This window comes from Saccostrea echinata, unplaced genomic scaffold, assembly GCF_033153115.1.
Source record: "Saccostrea echinata isolate AGI-Se365-2 ecotype Australia unplaced genomic scaffold, CSIRO_AGI_Sech_v1 ptg000015l, whole genome shotgun sequence".
Classification (NCBI taxonomy): domain Eukaryota; kingdom Metazoa; phylum Mollusca; class Bivalvia; order Ostreida; family Ostreidae; genus Saccostrea; species Saccostrea echinata.
In genome coordinates, this window is record NW_026889764.1 from 12,105,164 (window position 1) to 12,128,480 (window position 23,317).

At 32.8% G+C, this 23,317-nt stretch overlaps 2 protein-coding genes across 2 annotated transcripts; one reads left to right on the top strand and one right to left on the bottom strand.

The window, feature by feature from the left end:
* Positions 1 to 1,168: 1,168 nt before the first annotated feature.
* Positions 1,169 to 7,794, top strand: LOC133187629 (uncharacterized). Its single transcript, XM_061323048.1, has 8 exons — positions 1,169 to 1,808; positions 1,945 to 1,977; positions 2,931 to 3,073; positions 3,183 to 3,464; positions 4,186 to 4,290; positions 5,162 to 5,197; positions 7,325 to 7,384; positions 7,566 to 7,794. Exons 1-8 carry the CDS (start codon positions 1,169 to 1,171, stop codon positions 7,755 to 7,757), a joined length of 1,491 nt encoding a protein of 496 aa, XP_061179032.1. The 3' UTR covers positions 7,758 to 7,794.
* Positions 7,795 to 17,725: 9,931 nt separating this feature from the next.
* LOC133187631 (putative nuclease HARBI1) lies at positions 17,726 to 19,506 on the bottom strand. The gene is made up of 2 exons (XM_061323049.1): positions 19,391 to 19,506; positions 17,726 to 18,749 (listed from the first exon to the last, which is right to left on the bottom strand). Exons 1-2 carry the CDS (start codon positions 19,504 to 19,506, stop codon positions 17,726 to 17,728), a joined length of 1,140 nt encoding a protein of 379 aa, XP_061179033.1.
* Between the last annotated feature and the right edge of the window lie 3,811 nt (positions 19,507 to 23,317).

Genomic DNA, 23,317 nt, shown 5'->3' on the forward strand with positions numbered 1-23,317 from the left:
ACATTGTACAAAGGGCTTGGTAACATCCAGATCCCATATTATGACCTTCATCTTTAGGCAGGGGAGGGGTCTGGAAGGGACCGTTTGACCGTCAAAGTGAATAATGAATGGAGTTTACGAGACCGGCAACGTATTTAGCTAACCCGGTCAAAAACGGTAAAAACGCCTATAATACTATGTATATATAATACTATCATAAGAGCACATAGATCGAGGGGCTGGATTACATCCAGGATCCAAGATTTTAGACCTTGTACGATTGTCAACAAGTGTGCCGTCCACGTTGACTGTTTGCTAGAACACAAATGACATATTGTGATCTGTTTCTTCTGAAAGAAGGACACATTGCACCTTGCTTTTGATACTTACGACTGGGATCTTCAATAACAAGGGCTATATTTTGTAAATTTATTGAGGTTTCAGGGGAAAATCGACTAAATATCTAGCGCAATATGAGTTTTGACTGGAAATTATCGAATGCATTCGTTGTTTGTCTTCCAACAAAATTGTTTCCTTAGATGAGCACCTAGGTTTATGCATACATAGCCAATCTTGGATTCAATTTGCCTTGCAGTTACTTATTGCATTCAAGCATATTTGGCAGTGGTAGAAATTAACAAGCCTTACCATAATGAAGCATTAGCATTACATGAACAGGATAAAAAATTACCAAGGATAATGCTTTTTTTTATCCCTATAAAATACACTTTGGTCGGAAAAGATTTTGAAAACTCCGAGTCACAATTATAGAATAACTTACATTGCTACAAGACATCCAAGAAAATTTTAATAGCTACTGGCAAAAACTTTGATTGACTTCTGAATATAATAAATTATAATGAAAACTCGCTGAGATAGCGGTTACATTTAATGATTATTTATTAGATAAGTTAAAGTTATTTTATGTCAACGTATACCAGGGTGCTTGTTAAGATAAAGATAAAGATATCTAAATTGTCGATATAAAGACAAGTTTGTAAAAATTGGATGCTCTATTAGAAATATGTTGATATAGGCTAGATGTCACAGTCACGTGATTTACCTGCACTAGATTACTAAAACCCAACAAAGCCATTTAAATACCACAGAGCAAAAAGCTTCAGGTAACATAAATACCTTTTTCACTGAGGGAGATACGCAGTATTTTTGTAAACCAAACATTATTATGATGACAGATCTCGAAAACTACCCGCTATTAACCAGTAACAGAAATTTTGAATCTGATCTTGAGGTTGAATTCTCTCTTCATTTGCTGAATACAGAATCACAGAAACACCAAACCGAAGGAGAAGGATTCCAAAGGTTTAATGAGACAGAAACTCAGGTGAAGGAACTGGTCCAGGAAAGCCAGATTCCAGACCCATCGCCAGAAGATAAGGAAGTACCACACATACCCCTGCCACCCGGGAAGAAATATCACTTGTTTGTTTCTTACTGTTCAGAGGATAAAGAAGAAGCAAGAAATATTACCGAACAATTGACAGAAAGATTCAACCTTACATGTATGAACTGTAATGATGATTTTACACCTGGTAAAAGTATAGACCAAAATATTCACTATGAAATGGAGTGCAGCCTTAAGGTCCTCTTACTGCTGAGTACATCTTACTTGAAAAGGCATTGGTGTGTAACAGAAGCCCGCGAAGTTTGTCAATTATCATTTACTGATGTTAATAATTTAAATGTCATTCCGGTACTTTTAAACCCTGTGCAAGAATTGCCCCCTTTCTTGAAGTCAATAGTTTATATAGACAAAGTTATTGAAAAGGATGTTGCAGCCAAAATCTATGATGCCTTCAATCGTACAGGTGAGGTTCAAGTAAGATATATTTCATTTTGTTGTTAAGAAGTTGCTATTCGTTTTGTATCACCATTCAATTATTTTAAATTTCTCTACACGAAATTAAGAAGACACCTAACATTTTTTTCTGTATAACTTTATAGGAACTTTGGATCCATTACATTTGAACAGAAAAGGTATGTCCTTTGATATGAAGCCTTGCTCAATGCTATTAATACGAAAGTTGATACCACTTATATTTTTATTTTCGTACATATTGCATTTACCCACCACTATATCTCAGTAGTTGCAACGTGTACCTTGAAATAGGTACAAACTCATCAACGGCAATGACCACATTTAGTAACAGGAAAAATCATACCCTTTGTTTGACATTGATGTCAGTAAAATAAACTGAATGCATGGCCACTGAAAGGAATCTTAAGTGACCATTGATTGACAATTCAGTCAACGACAGAATCAAGGTTGTATGATTCCTCATCCTAAAATATATATGAAAATTAGACGTTATTACAATTATTTCACTGATTAAAGTTATTAATTGATGTTAAACTGTATCAAATAAGATTAAATTACTAAAGTCAAGGCACCTCAATCACCAAACTGAATATTGTGATATTTGGGCGATGCCTAGAAAGAGTCTGTTACAAATTATGACTGTGACAAGATTGCGGCGCGTAAACCGTCGATGAATTGTATATTTCATTACAAGAAAGAAAACCCAATGATTTGAACTGACGACTTTTGAAGCAATTAGGTTGGTAGTCACGTGGTACACTTACAGTCACTTTTACAAAGCTATTGCACGGTCAATCTCCTAGTGTGAATGGATACCTTTTCCGGTATATATCAAAATAAAAATCACACAAATTTATTGTATGAATTATGCTCATTTCATGTGACGTCCATGATTGTAAAAAAAAAATAAATTGTTTATGATTCTTTTGTGTACATTTCATTATATATATATATATATATATATATATATATATATATATATATATATATATATATATATATATATATACATACATATATATATATATATATATATATATATATATATATATATATATATATATATATATATATATACAAGAAAATGATAATCTTGTAAATTGTTTTTTAGTTTCCAGACACAACGGTGGTTTGATATGCCAAAAAGTAGCAGAAAAAGCCAAATTTGCTATCCATGGACTTGCTTTCAGATTTTCACCTTTGGAGAAATATGAGCAAAGGAAAGCTACTCAGTTTGACATTAATCTAAAACAGGTCTTATATTTTTTCTCTTTTAATTCGCAAATCGTTTCAGTATGATACTTTGAAATATTCTAGAATATTTTAACAACACATCATATGATTTTTTTTAATTATATTTCAGCTTGAAAACCACTACACCACTCTTACAAAGTCATTAAATAACAAATTCCTGTTCAGGAATTATCAAGTTCTTACAACAGTGGAGTGGCGTTGCATGGCTTTGTTTTTACTATTTCTAGCAGCTTTTGCCGTTCAGGGCTGTTTGATAGTCTTCAGTGTAACCTTTAGTTACGAAAAGGAGAAATATAATATGTTTAATCTGATAATACTAACAGTCGGTTCGTCTATGGTGATTTCAATATTCCCGATTGGATACTTTATTATTTATGTCTGTCGAAGAGTCGTAAGTAGGACATCTCTCTCTCTCTCTCTCTCTCTCAAATGTTTTGCGTAATATGTATATATATTGACACGCAAAAGAAACGCATCTTCTTTTAGAAAAATATAAGATATTAGGAAATTCAATAATTTTGTACTTATGTAAGAACATCTTCAACTTTCCTGTGTCTGTAATTGGCGATGGCGAACAAGGCGAGCGAAATGCCTATAGTGCAAAAATAGGAAGATGAAAAATTAAATCTCGGTTTTAACATTAACAAAATGTTCCTTGATATTTTATCAACATTACAATATACTTTATGTAGAATCTGCACAATTTGTAAAAATCTCACAAAGATTGAAATTATTTGCCTATGAAATATCATATACAATCTAAAACGGTCAATGATTTGAATGCCACCTGCGGTTGGAGGCTGCGAATTTCCTCTTTTCATAGTGGCTCCGGTTCTGGCGTTTTAATTTCCTAGTACGACGGATATCAAAATCGTGAAAAACGTCTGGAAAACGTCAAATTTTTCGGATTAGGTAGCATCCGAGCTGCAATTGTTGGGCATGGCGGATTGCACGCTATAGTTGAATAAATGTTTAATTTTGAATAACATTAGATAGAAAATATTCACATACATGTAGTTGTAGTAAATTACTTGTTGCGTTTATTTTTTGTGTCAGTATATTTTTATTTTTTAATTCCCTACTGTTATATTTTCTAAAATATTAATTTATAGCTTTCAAAAGGTGTCCACTCAGTAGTGCTTAAACACAATCTGATGTTTTACAAGGAAAGTAAATGTCTTGTGTACTTTGACAACGCATGCCTTTCCAAACCTACTGTATCCTTGAAAATTCATTTCAGAATATTTCTAAGACAAAATTATATTTCATCATTCTGTTTAACATGCAACGTTTCTTAATTATAGGAAAAATATAACTACATTGAACGTTTTCAGAGAAGTGTGTAATTTTGTATGTATATCTTTAAAACATTTTCTTCGTAGCCCCATAAAATCGGCTATATAATAACATTGTGTCAGGCGAATCGGCGCGTGTTCTTCAATTTTGCAAATGAATATTATCAACCGTACAAAGCATTAATTTGTAATTTGATATCAGTGTTTGATGCTTAAAGGTTAAACGTTGTTTTAGATTTATTCATGATTTTGTAATACGTTTGTTTATATATATATATATATATATATATATATATATATATATATATATATATATATATATATATATATATATATATATATATATATATATATATTCTTATTTATCGAAATTGTACATTGCATTCTCGGAATTTTCTTAGTGCTAATTTGAAAAGACATATAACACTCATATGTCTGTTTAATATAGACGATAGTGCTGTGAATTTTAATAATTTGGAAAATCGGATTTTTTCTGAGAAGAAAAAGAATATAAAAATGAAGTAGGAAACTTTATGTGACGCGCATCAATTTACTTTTCTCACAATGCTGGCAATCGTCATATGCTCTATGACGACGAGAAAAACTTACTAACCATTAATCATTTTCCAGCATTTTTGAATCATTGTTATCTTAAATAAGACCACTAAGGTCATTGGATATTATTTTAATTAAAATGATATTTTGTTTTAATGATTTAATTTGCATATTTACACGACAGTTTTTGTATATCACAACTGTTAAAAATATTTTCTCCTTAACAAAAAAAACCCAGCTTTATCTCTACAGATACGATACTACAGAATGCGAGGTATCTATATGTCTTATTCTTATCTTGCTGATAACTTTATATTCTTTTTGAGTATATTCATTGACGTTTTACAGTACCACAAACAATCCGGATAAGTACACATTTTTAATTTTACAGCTGGATAAAGTCTAAGAACCGATAATAAAATTAATTACAGTCATATCTTATACTTACATTATTTTGCTGATGACTTGCCACATATTTTTGACATTCAAAGATCATTTCTGAAAAAAGAGTTTACACTTTGACTTCAATCACATCACAATGGAAATATTCTTACTCATTCCATGGTAGTTCATGAGGACATGAACTTTTTCTAATTTGCAAAGAATCTTAAGGAAAAATATTATGAATTGTAAATATATATATAATTATTCTCTCCAGTTGAGTAGTCAGATTAAACTGTTAAAGAGATGAAGTTTGATCAATTTCTCAAGTATATAAAATTTACATAAAATCAGGGATTGGGTCGACTTCTTTCAAACGTAATAGATTAAATTACAAATACCTTGGATTTTAAAAGTAATCAATTGCAAGTTTATTACAGTCATTTTTTTAAACTAATCGTTTACATTTGATTACTTTTCCAGCATATAATCTTGATTACTTGTGATTACTCTTGGTTACAATATTTTTAAATTTCTTTTTGTATAAGTTCTTTTAATGTTCGGCAAAGAAACTCGATTTTTTTTACAGGAAATTATATTCTAAAATCAATACTCATTTTACACACTTTTTAATTGCATTTAATCATCATTTACATCAGATGGTTTATCTGATAATCTGATTTCTGTCTCATATACAAGTAAACATTTCGTACCGATACATACTCAAATCTTTCTGCGAAGGCACAGAATATGAATTGTATTTAATGAAATTCACTCACAATGTTGTCGAAGTAGAAGTACAATTAAGTATGAGTTCTGTTCAATATAATTCATTCAGCCTGTAATCGAAATCTAATAAAACTTTCAAATATATGTGTAGAGAAACCCTGCAAAAAGGTTTTTCAAAATAAAATGGCTAAGGATTTTAAATAAAACAGTGAAAAAAGATCTTTTACTTTCCTCTCCCCGTGGTGAGCAGAGGAAACATGTTTTATGTATGTATATGCTGTACTTTGTACACGCATAAAGCACTGGCTAACTGAAGAGGCATTGTAGCTATAAAGTATACTTATAAATTTAGCGGTAATGTATAGTATACTATTTTGTAGCGGTATTGAGTACATTTGAAAAAAATTAACACTTACTGAACAAGTATTGTTACTTCACTATTGTTTATACCCAAGCTGACCCAGTTTTAGTACACCTGTATTTTACTACTAATTAATTCACATATTTTGTTTGGTTGTGTGTTTGTTGTTTAACGTCCCTCTCGAGAATTTTTCACTCATTTTGAGTCGCCACCGCTTGTCGGTGGAGAGCTGCAAATTTTGACCTATACTTGGGACTCAGGGCCATTTTTTCCTGCCAGCACCTACTGCAACACGGGACCTAGTTTATACAGTCGGTCTCCACGTCACACATTGGGGTTCGAACCCGCGACGTAAGGATCAACTCCTTTCTCTGCGACTCAAGAGCAAACGCTCTAACCACTTCGCCAAGCAGGCGACCACATATTTTGTGTAATCAAAGTCTTGATTTTTAGAACATAGCTAGTATGAGAGAATTCACTCACTACATGGTCAATTACCTGATAAAAATATTTCCAATAATTTTTACTTATAAATAAATTTACAGACTGAAAGTCACCAAGATCATAATCTTTATGAAGTTCTATTTAAACAATTTTAATCATAAAGTAATTAAAAATAATCATATGTTTACAAGACTTTTTTCCAGAGTATCGACTCAATTACATTTCATTAACATGTATTTAGAAAAAATGCATGATTACTGATTACTCATGATTACACATCATTCTATAATCGATAACAGCTAGCTGATTACGATTACTTATGATTACCCAATCCATGCATGAACTGATTCTGCTTCAAATCGGATTCTTGACAAACGAGCCTAAAATATTTTTCGCAGCTGAACCCATTATAAAATACTAAACCAAAATTTGTCTTTCATTGATGAAAACATCCTCAATTATTTGTGATTTATCCAATACTTATAGAAACATTTGATATATCTACTGAAGTCAAAAAAGCCATCAGGAGACCTGGAAAAAATCGAGGTAATTTCAGATCAGTTTTAACACCCTCACTTCTACGCAATACTTTTTAGCCTAACTCTTTCAATCTTTATTAACAATTGATTATTTGTATTGGTCAACTATCAAACATGCTTATATATTTACTGTAAACGATAAACATCCTTATGAATAAAAAGAGGATTGTGATATCCATTTTTTTCAGAATAAAGTAAAAGATTTAATTGAAGAGAAACTGGGAGAATTTCAGAAAACGAATGCCATGAAAAACTGGACTAGCTTAGCGGAGAGTGGCAGTAATCGTCATCCAACAAGAAATAACCGAGCATGTCTTTGTGAAATGATTGAAGACTTTGTGAACAAAGTACTTGATGATAGAACAGTGATTGAAGTCTGATAACCTTAAATTTATGAGATATTTCATAAATTGTATATTACGATGTATAATGCATTTCATACATATTTGTTTTTATAATCTCATTAAATTTAATAATATCAAGCTCATTCAATGACTTTGATTAAGAATATTGGTTTCTGATTTTAGAAACAATCCTTTTGTAGTTGTTTGTCTTACATATATTGCAATATCGTCACAAACTTAATAGCGGACGTTTGTGATTCCAAAATCGAGTCTTCAACTCTTAAGAAGGGATTCTTCTCATATTTCTTGTATTTAAAAATTAATGAAATTTTCATAGATTCAAGAAGACATTATCACTAAGTAATGGTATCAGTTAGATTGAATTTGACAGTTTTATTTTAGAAGCAAGGTCAGGTCAAGATCACTATCTTTTCCCTTGACTTTTAGAGTAAAAAATTACTGTTGCTAATCATGTGATGCCTACTTCTATTTTAAAAGTTTAAATGTTTTTCTTTTTACACAAAAAGATGTTACCATATCGGGTCTCTCAGATGATCCTACCAAATTAATTGATATAATTTGACTAAAAGAGATATTGTCTAATCCGAATTTCCTCTGTTTTTCTTAATTTTTCAGGATATATTACTTATTTTTTATATACTTCTTATCTTTAAATATTTTTTATTTTCACAAATGGTAAAGTAGTCATAGAAATATACAAAATGATATGAAAACAAAAAGCTTTGACCGTTTAGTAAGAGAGAAAAACACTTTTTACTTATTTTTTGCTCAAATCTGTTTTTAGATCTGAAGCTTTCAAAAGCTAACAAAGTTGTACTTTGTCTAGAAAATCATTATTATTTGCTATAGTTTAAAACTTTGGGGTATTTTTATTAATTTTAGCTAATTTCAATATTTTTTTAAGTCGTTGATTGTTTAAAAAAATTAACTAAATGTATTGTTCTGTGAGTGATTTTGATAGGCAGAAAAGGAGATATTTTCATACGCCGCAGTTGCGCCAATAAATAAATATAGTCTCTGCTAGATTTCAAACTCATCTTAAATTGTACAATTATGATGGGTAAAGAAAAATATGATCTTTTAAGTACATTACAGTACGTATAAAAGACATACAAGCAAATATATACTTGGATTATTTCGTCTAGTCAGAAACCAGAGAAAAATCCCTCCTTAAAAGTTCATGCAAATGTAGCAATAAGTTTTGACCGGTCTTTTTTTTTTTTTTTTTACAAATTTAAGGCACTATAGATACTAGAAATAAAAATCTTTTAGTTGAAAGACACATCAAAACCAAAGGGAAATTGTAATTGTAGACTCAACACGAAACATTCTCACCGAAAGATTAAAGAAATAGGACATACAGTACCGACCGGACACAACCTAACACCAGAGCGAACCCAAAGCGCACCCCGGGTTCGCTTTCTGGGTTCGCTCGGGGTCCGCTACGGGTCCGCTTTCAGAAATTTTGGGTGCGCTCTGGGTTCGCTTCGGGTTCGCTCTGCGTTCGCTCGGGGTCAGCTCTGGGTCCGCTAGAGCGAACCCGGCGTTCACTTTCTGGGTTCGCTTTACGCACTCATGCGCGAAGCGGACCCCACTTTAATCTTGCCGCCAGTAAGCTCCGCCCCTTGTTTATTCCAAATACAGCAGTGAAATCGATCATTGTTGTTTTTGTGGCGATCGATACATGTGCATGTGCAGTGGTTGCAATGTTATTGTTGACAACATACACGAACGATCACGTTTTACACAAAATAGTTAAAAATATTTAGGAGTGGATATTAAAAAAAAAAAAAAAAAAAAAAAAAAAAAAAAAACTTATTAATAGATATTTTAGATTAAAATATTTACTGCTGCAATTAATCGTCTTTGGAAAACTGGGGAAAAAAATTATTTAAAAAAAATATTTTTGAGACTACATGTAAATAATATTTAATAGGTATTTTAGATTACAAATAATTATTAATGTAATTCTCCGACTTAATTTTTTTTTTCTTTTTGATACGTAAAAATGTAATTTATGATCGAATGCAGCATGTTCTATCATATGATATAGGTTGACTGTGAGTTTTGATTCTATTGGATTTTATAATACGCAGTATGGGGGTAATTTTTTTTTTTAAAAGTGGCTTAAATAATGAATGAATACTTATATTCATCTTTCCATTTATGAATTCAAAAATCAACATTTTTTTTTAAAATTCATTCATCTGCAGAAATTAAAATAATAATAAGTATCAGGGATAAAAAGTAACCCCGACAATCTTGTCGTGTACATTTGTCGACTTATTATTTATGTAAGTATTGGGAATTAATAATTTTTTTGTAAAAATGTACATATCTGATGTATTGATATTAAAATATCATGACCACAATAGGCAGTTAACGTGACCCATCATCAGAGAAAAAAAAATCGTTAAACATCTTAACTATATGCTTAATCATCTAAAGTTATGCTATTTAAAAGAATACAATACTGTACGACTTATTATATTGCTTATTTAATACCGATAATTAGTTCGTTCAATAATGTACATGTAAATCGCGCGTTGTTTTTTTTTTCCTTTTTATTTCAGTTAATAATAATAATAATAATAATAAAAAAAAAAACAAGGTAAATCAAGCTTTACATTATATTTTTGTAAAAGATAAATCAAAATAATATTATAGCAGTTTACGATTGGACATACTGTACATGTACATTTATGCTGTTCTTTATTCATTTTTTTATGTATTTATTATTATTATTTTTTTTTTTAACTTTTTTTCAATTAAGAAGATTAATAATTTTGATGTTGATCTGGATTTAAACAAAAATGTAAATTAGAATTATAAAAATAAAATAATTGAATGAAAGCACGTACATATACATACTTTTGCACAGTATCTTGAGATAATGAAATGTTATAATTTGAAAAAATACTTTTTTTTTTCTTTTTTTTTTTTGTAACAATTGTGATAACCATTATTTTCTTTTATACATTAAAGAACTTTTTGTCTGATAAATTTACGCAATATAAATAGATGGATTTTAAAAAAAAAAACAAAGAAAATAAATGTGTAAATATAGCATGCCATCTAGATATTAATTTATAAATATAAATATTTTTTTAATCGTGTTAATAATAATTTCACACTGTACATGTACATAAACATGCTTTGCTTGTAGAATGTTTTATTTACATCGAATGACAAACTGGCATGCTGATCGGCCGACGCGCTGATTGGTTAACACGTCTTATCGCTAATCCTGATTGACAGATCAGTTACGCAACACCGAACGCGCGTTCGCTTGCTGGGTTCGCTACTGAATTTGGGGTTCGCTTTCGGCGTTCGCTCTGGGTTCGCTGCGGGTTCGCTCGGGGTGCGCTCCGGGTTCGCTCGGGGTCCGCTATAGCGAACCCCAAGCGAACCCGAAGCGAACCCAGGCAGCGAACCCGGGGTGCGCTTTGGGTTCGCTTTCTGTTAGGTTGTGTCTGGTCGGTACTGTATTTGAATTTTGCACTTTGGATGACGAAGTGTCAGTGAAAAATTCTCCGTGAGACACCTTTTACTTTAAAAACTCTAATAAAGAAAGGTCTCTTATGAGGATACTGTGTAGGAGAAAACAATATACAATCAAAAAACAAGTGATAAATAAATTGTGTTACAGAAGTTCTTTGCGAAAAAATCAGGTGTTTTTCATTGTGCGCTCAATAGTGACAGATTTTAAATATTTTGATTACAAGGCAAAAAGAAGCCACAGAGTGAGATTTTATTGATGTCAGCTTTCTGCTATATCATCTTTTTCAAAAGAGAGAGTAAGAGGGCTCTTCGGAAATAATTGAGACATTTACTTTTACATGTACTACACAAAAGAAAGAGATAAATTTATCGAAATCGTCAACATTCTATCAAAGACAAATAAAACAAATGTGGAAAATTTCTAATTAATAGGATAATCAGATAAGTCCCGGTGAAATTAAGACTTGCATATGTTTATTGAACTGGAACAGCATCATTACGTAATTTTCTCGTCAAACCAGCCGTAGATCTTTTCCATAGAACTTTCGGGAAGCGTACCTCTTCTTTCTCTGTCGTCACATACTAGTATAATATTCTATCAATAAAAATCTCTCTTTTCTTTAAGGATTCTTTCAAAAAGTTTTCTTTAACGATTCTTTCAAAAAGAAATAAAATGTGTGTTGTTGCTACCCAAATGTAAAGTTACACGAAGTATCACAAAGTCTTACAGGTTATTTAGCATTACGCAGTACCGATTTCTGCACCGCGGGACAACTTAATTTATAAAGTCCGTAATAATTGATGGTCGTCCAGAGCCTTTGTTTTTACTTTGCTTGAAATACTTATATTTGTAAGAGAAATATATACCAGTAAAAAAGAACAAAACACCAATGAACAAACCTAGACATTTTTTCGCATTGTTATTGTTTTAGCAGTCATGTAGTCCGGATAAGATTCCCTAAAGCGCTATACAAAATTATAGGTATGCTCGCTGAGCCGCCTTGACGTCAACTTCATTTTGTCGTTGTATTCAGATTTTTATACCGTGCCTATTTTTTAATGATCTCCGTATTTCTCGTCAAAAGTCTTACAAATTTACACAGCATGAAGTCAAAATACAATTGAAAAAATTATGTACATAATTTGAATTATTTTTCCTTCTACTATGGGTCAACCGGGAGTTTGAAATTAGGAGTTACAGATTGTCGCCTGTGTGGTGAATGGTTATTTCTAGAGCGTTTGCTCTAGAGTCGCGGAGTGAGAAGTTGATGCTAACGTCGCGAATTTGAATCCACTGTGTGACGTGGAGACCGGTCCTTCGGATGAGACCGTATTTACCGAGGTCTCGTGTCGCAGAAAGTGCTGGCAGAAAAATATCACTTACTGCTTTAAGGCCGTAAGTGCCGAGTACAGGTCTAAATTTGCATCCTTCAACCGGGAAGTTGTGGCGTCTCAATAGAGTGAAAAATTCTCGAAGGGACGTTTAACAAACAAACAAACAATCAATCAATAAATTAATATCTGATTTCATGACTCGGGTACCCTTTTCATTAATACATTAGTATACCATTGAAAAGAAAAAATAAAATATTTATAAAATATTTCTGCTTTTATTAATTTTTTGTTTGTCTAACGTAAATGGCATTTTCACCGAAAGGCGTTCATTGTATAGAAAGAAAAAAAAACACAATGTCTCAACAAGTAAATTGATGCAAAGCATCAAATCGGCCACAAAAATGTATTTCATTTTGAAGAATTTCCACAAGAAAGAGTCCAGAGAAAAAATCCAAATAGAAAAAGTATATGATACAATTTTACACTTCCCTTACTTTTCTGCGCATTTTTTCCCGCGAGTTTTCAGTGATGAATTGTTAAACATTTTATTCAAATGAAAATAAATTCATTAATATGAAAATCGGACTGCAATAAAGGATAGTAATGTATTATCATCAAATTATTTGATTCAAGGATTATGAATGTCTGAATGCTAACAAAATGGACACAAGCTTCACGTGCTGATACCCTGGATTTTTGTCACTTTATAATGCCGAAAACAGTTTTGTGATAGGTACATGTATGTATGTGAAGTGCAGGAAAAAAATTCATTGTGTCACTTGCAACTGCAGTGTAAATTCAAAACAGATTTCAGTTCTTATTCCAATTTATTGATTATTTTAGACACTGTAATTCATATCCGGAAACTCAATACGTTTTTATATCTTACGCACGTCTATGTTAGGGAGCAATTTATGAAACAACTTATTGCAAAATCATTAAATTATTAATTATCTGACGAGAAATGAAAAACAAATGGAAACATAATAACAAAATATTTAGACATAGTTTTAAGCATTTTTTAAAGGATTTTATTCTTAACTTTTATGTTTGTTATCAATAAGGAATTATTGCAACGAAGCAAGAAAAAATAACGTCTCATTTCCCCATGAGCGCATTCTGACACAACCACAAATTGATCGGCCGCTGCTGCAGCCGATAATAATTTCGGAACAGTTCTTGTCATTAACAATCAAATGGTACATATAATGAGTAACAGCTGACAAGTTTTCATTTTTTTTGTTGAAAACCAAAGACGGTCTGAATTCTTCCTAGCATCCCACTAGACGTATAACTGTTTGTCATGATTCTGAGAACAATTTTACGTTTTACTTTTTGCAATCTGCAATTGCTTCGTTAATAACACATGCATATTTTCGTAACTTTCGTAATCGATTAACTAGGATAGTTGATTAATGTTAAAACAATTACAATGGTTTTCATTGTTAAATTCAGAAAAATTCCCCAAACAACTGTATAGCATGCTTTTAGATAGCTTTCAAAATAAGATATTGTTTACATTTTCTATCATTAGCAGCAAGGATGCATATATATTCAAATATTTTTGTGCTCATTTTCTATACTTAAATATATAGTATGCAAATGAAAAGTAGCTTGTTTGTAAAATTAAATAATAATTATTGACTGTTTGGAATAAATATTTTATTCAGGCAATATTAGGTAGAAATGAATGTGAAAAACGAACTACATACTGTTGGAAAGCCGATGGCTTTATGAAAAAAAAATCCGTCCCTATTATACATGTTTATTTTTAAGCTCACCTGAGCCAAAGACGAGCTCAAGTGAGCTTTTCTGATCAAAAAGTGTCCGGTGTTCGTCTGTCTAGCTGTCCGTCGGTGTGTCTGTACGAGATACATTGTGCAAAATCTAACAGTATAGGGTTACTTTCGGTGGTAAAGTCTATATGGGTTTTGCTTTTCTGTATATTCTTTGACTGCAGTTTTATGTTTATATTTTTATAGTTAGGTTGATTTTCAATATGGGATTCCTCACGTCCATACCTACTATAGACAAGTCCATAACATGCATGTCTGAAAATCCTTATGGGGTTAAGTCTGTATTAATTAGTTTTTTAACTTCGCACAGTCATATCAAGCATAAATAAACCCTGTTATTGAGGGGTTAACCCCATGTTCACAATACAGAAATAACCCCAGAATACTGGAAAATACGCACTATTAACCTCACAGCGTATCTCTGGTAAGACCAGCTACTGTCCGTCTGTCACACCTAATATCTCTGGAACCGTAAGACATATGGATTTGATATTTTAAACATAAATTGCCTTCTATGCTTTCTGTAAAATACCAAGGTTACCGACCTTATGTATCTTGAACTTGACCTTTGTTCTACTTTTCAAAATAATTCATAGTGCCGATATACAACACATTTTTGACATATAATTAAGATGTACGTCTTTTCTATTTAGCACGAGCACTGTCATATATATATATATATATATATATATATATATATATATATATATATATATATATATATATATATATATATATATATATATATATATATATATATATACACACACACACACACACACTTTGCAAAAAAATACTCCGGACGGTTCATTCTGATTTACGGTCTTTTGAATTTTGAGAGGCTTGGTTTTGATAATTAGCATTTATATCACACGTTCATGAGCTCATGGCACTGTACCTTGAAAATGTACGTTATACGGGGTGCGTTCGTTTCACTGTTCAGAACACTCTGAACAGACAGAACAGCAAAAAAATGAAAATGAACACTGTCCGGAACATGTTCTCTTTGTACCCGCGAAATAGTTGGTGTAGAGAGAACAGTGACGTCACTAACATGGCGGATTCATGGTATCACTGCAGCTGCGGGATTTATTTTGCAACGGAAGCCAGATACCAGAGACACCAATGCTTCCTGACAAATAATGCCGATAGGTCCAATGACGGTAATTTTTGCTTGTCACTATATTAGTTATTTATATTTGATTAATTAGAGCAAAAAGACAAAAAAAAAGTCTTATTGTAGAACCACGTGCAGAATGTAATAATCCAAAAGCGCGTTGTGTGACACCCCCCCCCCCCCCCCCCACCACCACCACCACCACACACATACATACAGAAAAGCAATTGGAAATAAAATATGATGTTTTAAAGTATTTAATTGTTTGCATTTAACATATAGAGAATGGAATTCCTTTAAAAGTTGTCCGTTTAACTAAGGGGAAAGTGCGCAACTTTAGCCAATATTGAACTGGTTTAGAAAATAACGTTTAAAAATGTTTATCAGCTGTCTATTTAAATGTTGAAAATGAGGATAATTAAAAGTATATGTATACTCAACTAAAATAGCCCCAAAGTGGATTTTTTTTAGTTATGTCAGAGGAGAAACTTGCGTATCTGCTGATCAGTATTAATTTTATTTTAGTAATAATCCATGAAATCAATAAATAGGATAATAACAAAAATCTCTAATTTTATTTATAGAGAGAGCCGAAAAAGTGAAAACAAACATGGAGAGTAAAACATTTTTTCAGTTTGAAGAATGTGGAGATTTTTTCGACAGCATGACCGTTTTCCAAAACCATGCATGCGCTCGTGCACGCGTTGATCACCAAGGGCCCACCGCCCAAGAGCAGTGTGATGCCAGAGAACCACCCAAAGATGAAAAAGGTAAAAACTACGGCAATTCTTGGACAAGAAATGCAACTTTGCTGCTAATAGACTTGTATAAAAAATACAACGACCAAATCCAGAGTGGCAAAATTAAGAAACAGGTTGTGTGGGAAAAAAAATAACAAACCAGATGAGGGAAGAGGGATATTCGTTCAATTCTGAACAACTAGCTGGTAGATGGAAGTCTTTGTTAAGGGCCTACAAAAATGAAAAAAAAAGATCACAATAAGAAATCTGGGAGTGGAAAGAAAGGAGAGGAATGAAAATGAGCTGAATTACATACTAGGTAATGATCCTATAATACACCCCACATTTACACTTTCATCTGACGCATCCAGTTCCGCTGCTGAAAAAAGAAAATTAGATGAAAGAGAACACAGTGTCGTTGAAACATCCAGTGAACAATCATCATGTAGTACATCTGCACCGAAGAAAAAACTCACAAAAAGGGGGACAGAAAGACAGAGAAATGAAATGATGCAGGTTTTTAAAGAATATATGGACGAACAAAAAGAAGAAAGAATTCGGAGAGAGAAACTACAGAGAGAAAAAATGGGCCCGATGCGAGAATTAATCGATGTTATGAAAGAAAGCACAAAGAAATAATAAACGACATTGGTAATGCGAAAATATGAACAGAAACAGTATTTAATTTAGTATATAGTGTCTGGTAAATTTTAGATATGATCTTGATTTGAAGCAAATCTAGAAATGATCATGGGTTTAAAAAACAGGATAGACAGACCCATATCAACATTCTCTGTTTTCACTAAATTTATTTAATTGTAATTTTTTTTTTTTTGGGGGGGGGGGGGTGATGTCAGACAATAATCACCTTCAACATTTTAAAATGTTCATTATTTTTACTCTTTTTTCGGAATGTGTGATCTGCATGGATGCAGCTCCTGATTGTGTTTTATGTGATTGTGGTCATTTGGTCACATGTTTGGAATGTGGGAAGAAAATAACAATTTGTCCACTCTGCCGAGTGGAGATAAAACAAAGAATCAAAGTTTTTATGTAAAGTTTGTTGAAGTTCATTACTTGTTTTCATTGTGTAATAGATAGTGTTAAGAGAGTAAGATAAAATATACGTTGTTTTTTATGCTCCAGGATGGAGGGTACTGTATAAGTTCATGTTAAATTTTATTACATGTACTAGTTTTAAGGATTTATAGAATATTTGTATGTCCAAAGCCCTCGAATGTTGGATTATATGATGGGTGTTATATTGAAAAAAAAATGATTGTCTTTATTTCATTCTCGTAAATGCATTTTTTAAAATTTATTGAGTGGTAAGTAACCATGTCTTTCTTCATTGTTCATTGTCATAAACTTGATAAAACGTTTTAAGATTTTTATTTCTTTTAATTGTATTTCAACTTAAAGAGGATAAGCAGCATATTACATGTGCGTACCATTGGTTCAAGCAAGTTAAACAATATTTTTTGTGCATAATGTCTAATGTCCACTGAGTCTTCTGCAAAGAATGTTGCGTTTAATAATGCCCTCCGTCTCATTTTCCTGAACAGCCAGTTGAGGCATTGGCGGTTGATCAACTTCCAGTGGTTCCATATAGTCCTCAATATCCTCACTTTGAAGAAGACAAATATTTTGCAGAACACAAGTGCACATGATAATTTTAACTGCTGTTGGAATACTTAGTACATCGAGATGATATAAACGTCGAAACCTGCCTTTTAAAAGTCCAAATGCTCTCTCAATGACTACCCTGTTGACAGAAAGCAGGTGGTTAAAATGTTTCTGTTCTTGCGACAAATGTCCATTGTCACGATAAGGCGTCATAAGCCATCGTCGCACGGGGTAAGCTCCGTCTGCAATAATGTGGTTTCCGTTACAGACCTCTAAGCCAGACTTCCACAAATCGGAATTCCTCAAGACGCGGGTATCGTGACAACTCCCTGCAAATCCACAGTAACAATTCAAAAACTTCATATCAGAGTCGCAGACTGCTTGTAGCTGTAAGGAATAATAGCCTTTCCTATTAATGTAAGACTGAGGATTTTCAGTTGGGGCTTCTATAGCAATATGAGTGCCGTCAAGAGCCCCAATAATTCCTAGGAATCCATTTCGTTGATGAAACTTGTCAATGGTTTGTTCAAGCATTTCAGCTTGCGGCCAGATGATAAACTTTGATTTGAAATTGTTCAAAATAGTGTCAATAATCCGATTTCTACACACAGTAACTGAGGATTCAGATATTCCGAATCGGTCTGCTATTTTTACGATACTGTCCGATCCACCTAGGTACCACAATGTGACGTATAGTTGCTTTTCGACTGATATTGGTTCTCTGCCTCCGTGTCCCTCCACATCGAGTTCATGACAATTCTGCAAATAGCCTTTAACTGTGTCGAAAGTAGGACGAGATAGTATAAAAATCCTCTTGAAGTCGGTATCTGAGTACTTTGAGACCACATCCTCGCAATAGTTTTTAATTCTACTTTTTGGTTCTCTGGTGTAACTAAAAAAAATTAAAGAAAATTCAAAATAAAGCAAAATACCCTCTGTTTCATGTTCAATAAAAAAAGAATAAAGCTACATTTTTTTCATCTGTACTACAGTGTATATTGAAACAAATATTTCTGAGCTCGTTACTTTCTTAATTATAAATAAAAGTATTGTCTCCCTAGAAATTCAGTTCAAAAAAGCGCAGATACTATAGATTTTTATACTAGTTAACATTAAAATAATTAAGCATTTGAATTCAGCATTAAATCACGAACGCATCCAGATTTTTTTGGGGGGTGGGGGTGGGGGGGGAGATATAATCTCGATAAACACCCAAAGAAGAAATTTCGACAACAAAACTTTTTGACTTGCCAAAAAAAGCACATGGAAAACTTGTCCAATTTTCTCGAAAAATCCTAACCCTAGTTGTATTTGGGGGGGGGGGGGGGGTGTCAAGTCAAATTTTAAAAAAAGGTGGAAAGGCAGTATTTGCATTTCAAATATATTGCACCAAATTTTGACTTCCATGTACTCAGAATTCAGTGTTTAAATAATTAATTCCAAATGAGGCCTTTTGTACAGTTGGAAGACAGTTGATCTTCTCATTTCAAAGGCAATTGTTTACACAATCATATCAAAAATGCTTTTACTAACGTTTGTATAACATGCACCATCATCGCAGTTGCAATTACATCATCTTCGTCACTGTTATCGTCATCGTCGAGAAACTCTTGCACAAGCGGTAAACACATCCATTTCATGGTCGCCATACTCTTTAATCGACTTCCTGTTCTTATTCATTTGTTTGGACGTCTGTCCGGAACTTGTGCAGACATATTCAGAACAGTGAAACGAACGCACCCACGATTACCACACAAACTGAAAGAGCAAGGTTCACCCTCTATGCATAAAACTGCCCTGTAGATATATACCAATTTATTAACTTACAATCTATATCCCTTTTCAATCATCAATATGAAGTGCTGACTTAGTGCTTTTATTTCCTGTATAAAAGTTTTCTCTGAGAGTCTTGGTATTGGAAAACAGAGTTTGTGATATGTATGAATATGTATGTATGAAACTGCAGTGTTCTTAAATTTAATTTTAAAGAAAACAAATTAGTGAAGAATCAAACTATGAGCGCTCCCCTCGACCCAAAAAGAAAAAAAAAATCAGTGTTTTTTAATCTTCAAAAACAGTTCTATCATTAATAATTGCATATTTTAGATCAGAGATTGCGCTCACTACGAAATATTGAAAAATAGCTTAAAAGTTTGGCCTTTTATTTTATTTTATTTATTTATTTATTTTTTTTTTAAAGAAATTTTCAGGATATGGCACAAATGACGCAATTCATGAAACATTGACTACCTAGAAAATGACGTTATTATCGACAGATACGCAGTAACCAAGGATTTAAATGATTTAAACTGAGCAGTTTCAATTTTTCAGAATTTTATAGGACCAAAAAGGCCCTAAGAGAACCGTGTTCTTTATACACTGAAAAACACCAAAATGGATCGTTGTAGACTAACAATTTTTCTTTCTTTGCAGGCAAATATATGAACTATAATACCAGCAGCAAATAAATAACTGTCTTCTCTTAGATTTACCGTTCACGGTAGCTCAGTCGGTAGAGCGCTCGCTCCGTGATCGGGAGGTCGTGAGTTCGAATCTCGGCCGCGACAGACCTAAGTCGATAAAAAATAGGTAGCAACTGTTCCTTCGCCATGCGCTCGGCACTTTTTAGTGAAAGTTGCGGGTCTTTCGGATGAGACCTTAAAAACCGAGGCCCCGTGTCACGGCAGGCGTTGGCACGATAAAGATCCCTCACTGCTCAATGGCCCTGAGTGCCGAGTAAAGGTCAAAATTTGAAGCCCTTCACCGGTATATGGTGACGTCTCTCTATGAGTGAAAAATTCTCGAATGGGACGTAAAACAATATACAATCAATCAATCAATCTCTTAGATTTATTTACATCTTTAATAATGTTATAAAGTAGGCGACATATGCATACCTTGGAACACTCTAGTTGATTAACAGAGATACTTTATCAGGTGATATACAGTCTGTGAGAAAACTGTTTATCAGTAAAAATCTGATCAAAAGAATTAATAACGTCATGGAAAGAGATTCTTGTGAACGCTGGGTTTCGTGGTTACAAACTTATGCTAATGCAACATTGTTAGCAAACTAATCAGTGGATATGACTGCAGACTGTGTATGAAATTTTCAAAGAGAGTACTTTTGATAAACTTATTACTTTATATTTTGGCGTAACAATGCTGATGTGTGCTCCGTGGTTACTTTAGTATTGAAAGGAGGGATGAATTAACATACATTGAAAATTCATAAATACATATATAATATAAAGCATATGGGACCGGGAATCGAACCTGGGACCCATGCATTACTAGTCAGGTGCTCTAACCACTAAGCTTCCCAGGCCAATATCCTCAGTCCAGCCTTAATTCCTCCATTCCTGCCTCCTTAAATAGTATTTTCCCCCAAAGACACAACACCAGTTTACCTTGTCAGGACTTAACATTAATTACATTTACAAATATATAATTTTGCCTGAACAAGGTAAGCAACGGCACCATCTGTAGAACTGAAGGAGGAATGAGTTAACATACATTGAAAATTCATAAATACATACATGTATATAATGAAAAGCATATGGCTGGACCGGGACTCGAACCAGGGACCCCTGCATTACTAGTCAGGTGCTCTAACCACTGAGCCTTCCAGGTCGATATCCTCAGTCCAGCCTAAATTCCTACACAACAAAACGTGTTAATTTTAAAATTTAAATAACATGAGTTACATATAAACACATAATGAAACTTCACACATCAACAAAATATATTTTTACATGTGGTAATTAATCTGGTGATCTTGAATTACACGAATATAATATAACATAATTAGTATTGTCATAGTACTAGTAACTTTTCGAACAGCCCTCGTACATTTTATATGCTTAATAACGCTCAGTGGGATTCGTGATCAACCTTAATCGCTAACGGTAGAGAAACAATCAATATAGTTGACCTTATGTTATTTTTTTGTATAACAATACATGTATTATTTAAAAAAAACATATTGCTGTCATGGTAATACAACACCGCTACACAAAATTTGTGGCCTATTTTTGATTAATACTGTCATTTCCTTGAAAGATATCGATGGTTAATTGAAACTGCTAAATACGAGGGGTGATCAGAAAGTTCGCGAACTATTTGACTTACTTCAATAAATGAAATAAAATTAGGTTTCAGTGTTCATTGCAGCCCGGAGGACCGGGCTGCTCTATACATATACATGTAAGTTTAAGTGTTGGTATATGGGGATTGAGGTGGGAGAAGTTATTCAGAATTAAAGGTTTTCTAAACATTAAAAAGATTGTAAATCAGAATGTTCTTTCCCTTTATAAATTACGAGATACACAATATATTTACTTCCATAAAGTGAATCTGTAAAAATATATATGTTTTTCATATTTAATATATAAAGTTGCTTATCATTTACTATCGAAAAAACGACAGGTCCCTTTTTTTAGAACATCGAATTTTACTTATCGCATAAAAACGTAAAAACGTACTTTTCACAGTTCGCGTTTTATAATCTTAAAGTGAAAAACATTTTTGAAAATAGGTGATGCATGTGTCTGGTTTCAAATTATATTTTATGTAGCCAACATTTAATTGAGGAATTGATAAAGTTTAAAAGGGTATCGTTTTTGTTCGATTTTCATTCGACTATAACTTTTCAAAATATTCTCTACTATCGCCTCCATCATTTAGACGCATGCCTTTTTCACACATATCGAAGCGGTTTGATGATCAAAACTCATTTCCATTGTTTACTTTATTTATTTCCCGGGCGACAATTGATGGTTACATCAATGTTTTCTTGTTATTTTTTTAAATAGTCCTCTCCAATTTTAATGCACATCTGCCACCGTTCTGCCCATGCGCGAATCACGTGATCCAGGAGGACACGTGACATGCTCCGTAGCTTCTGTTCACAGAAGCTAAAAGAATTTTTCGAGTCTTATATTTCTTATCATGAAAGTTACTTCTTCTTTTTTTAACAAAAACAGTCCATTTGTCAGAAATGGCGAAATCTCGGTAATACGATGGGTGGATAAATATATCCTTTCCCAGAATGAGCAAGGTGACCATCAGAACCCGACTCCTCTGTCTTGGGAGCGTCCTCTTTGCAATGTGGATAAAATATGGGCGCCTTCTTTTTATCATATCTGATATGTTTTAAGTCTAAAGTAAATGATATTTAGGGGATTTGATAATTATATTATTGTTAAAATACGCACCTATTTTTCTAATTGTAACTTGGCGATCTTTCAAAACAAATTGCTCAACTAAGGACACATCTCTTCCAAAGCTTGCTTTCACTGGGCAACAGAACAAACATCATTTTTAACCATCTCCCTTCCTTCCCTTAAACAATCAATCCAATTAATGATTGAACTTCTGGCAAGTCTTTTGTCTTCATAAACCCTGTGCAAAATATTATATCCTACTGCAAAGGGATTTCCAAGATATACGTTAAACTTT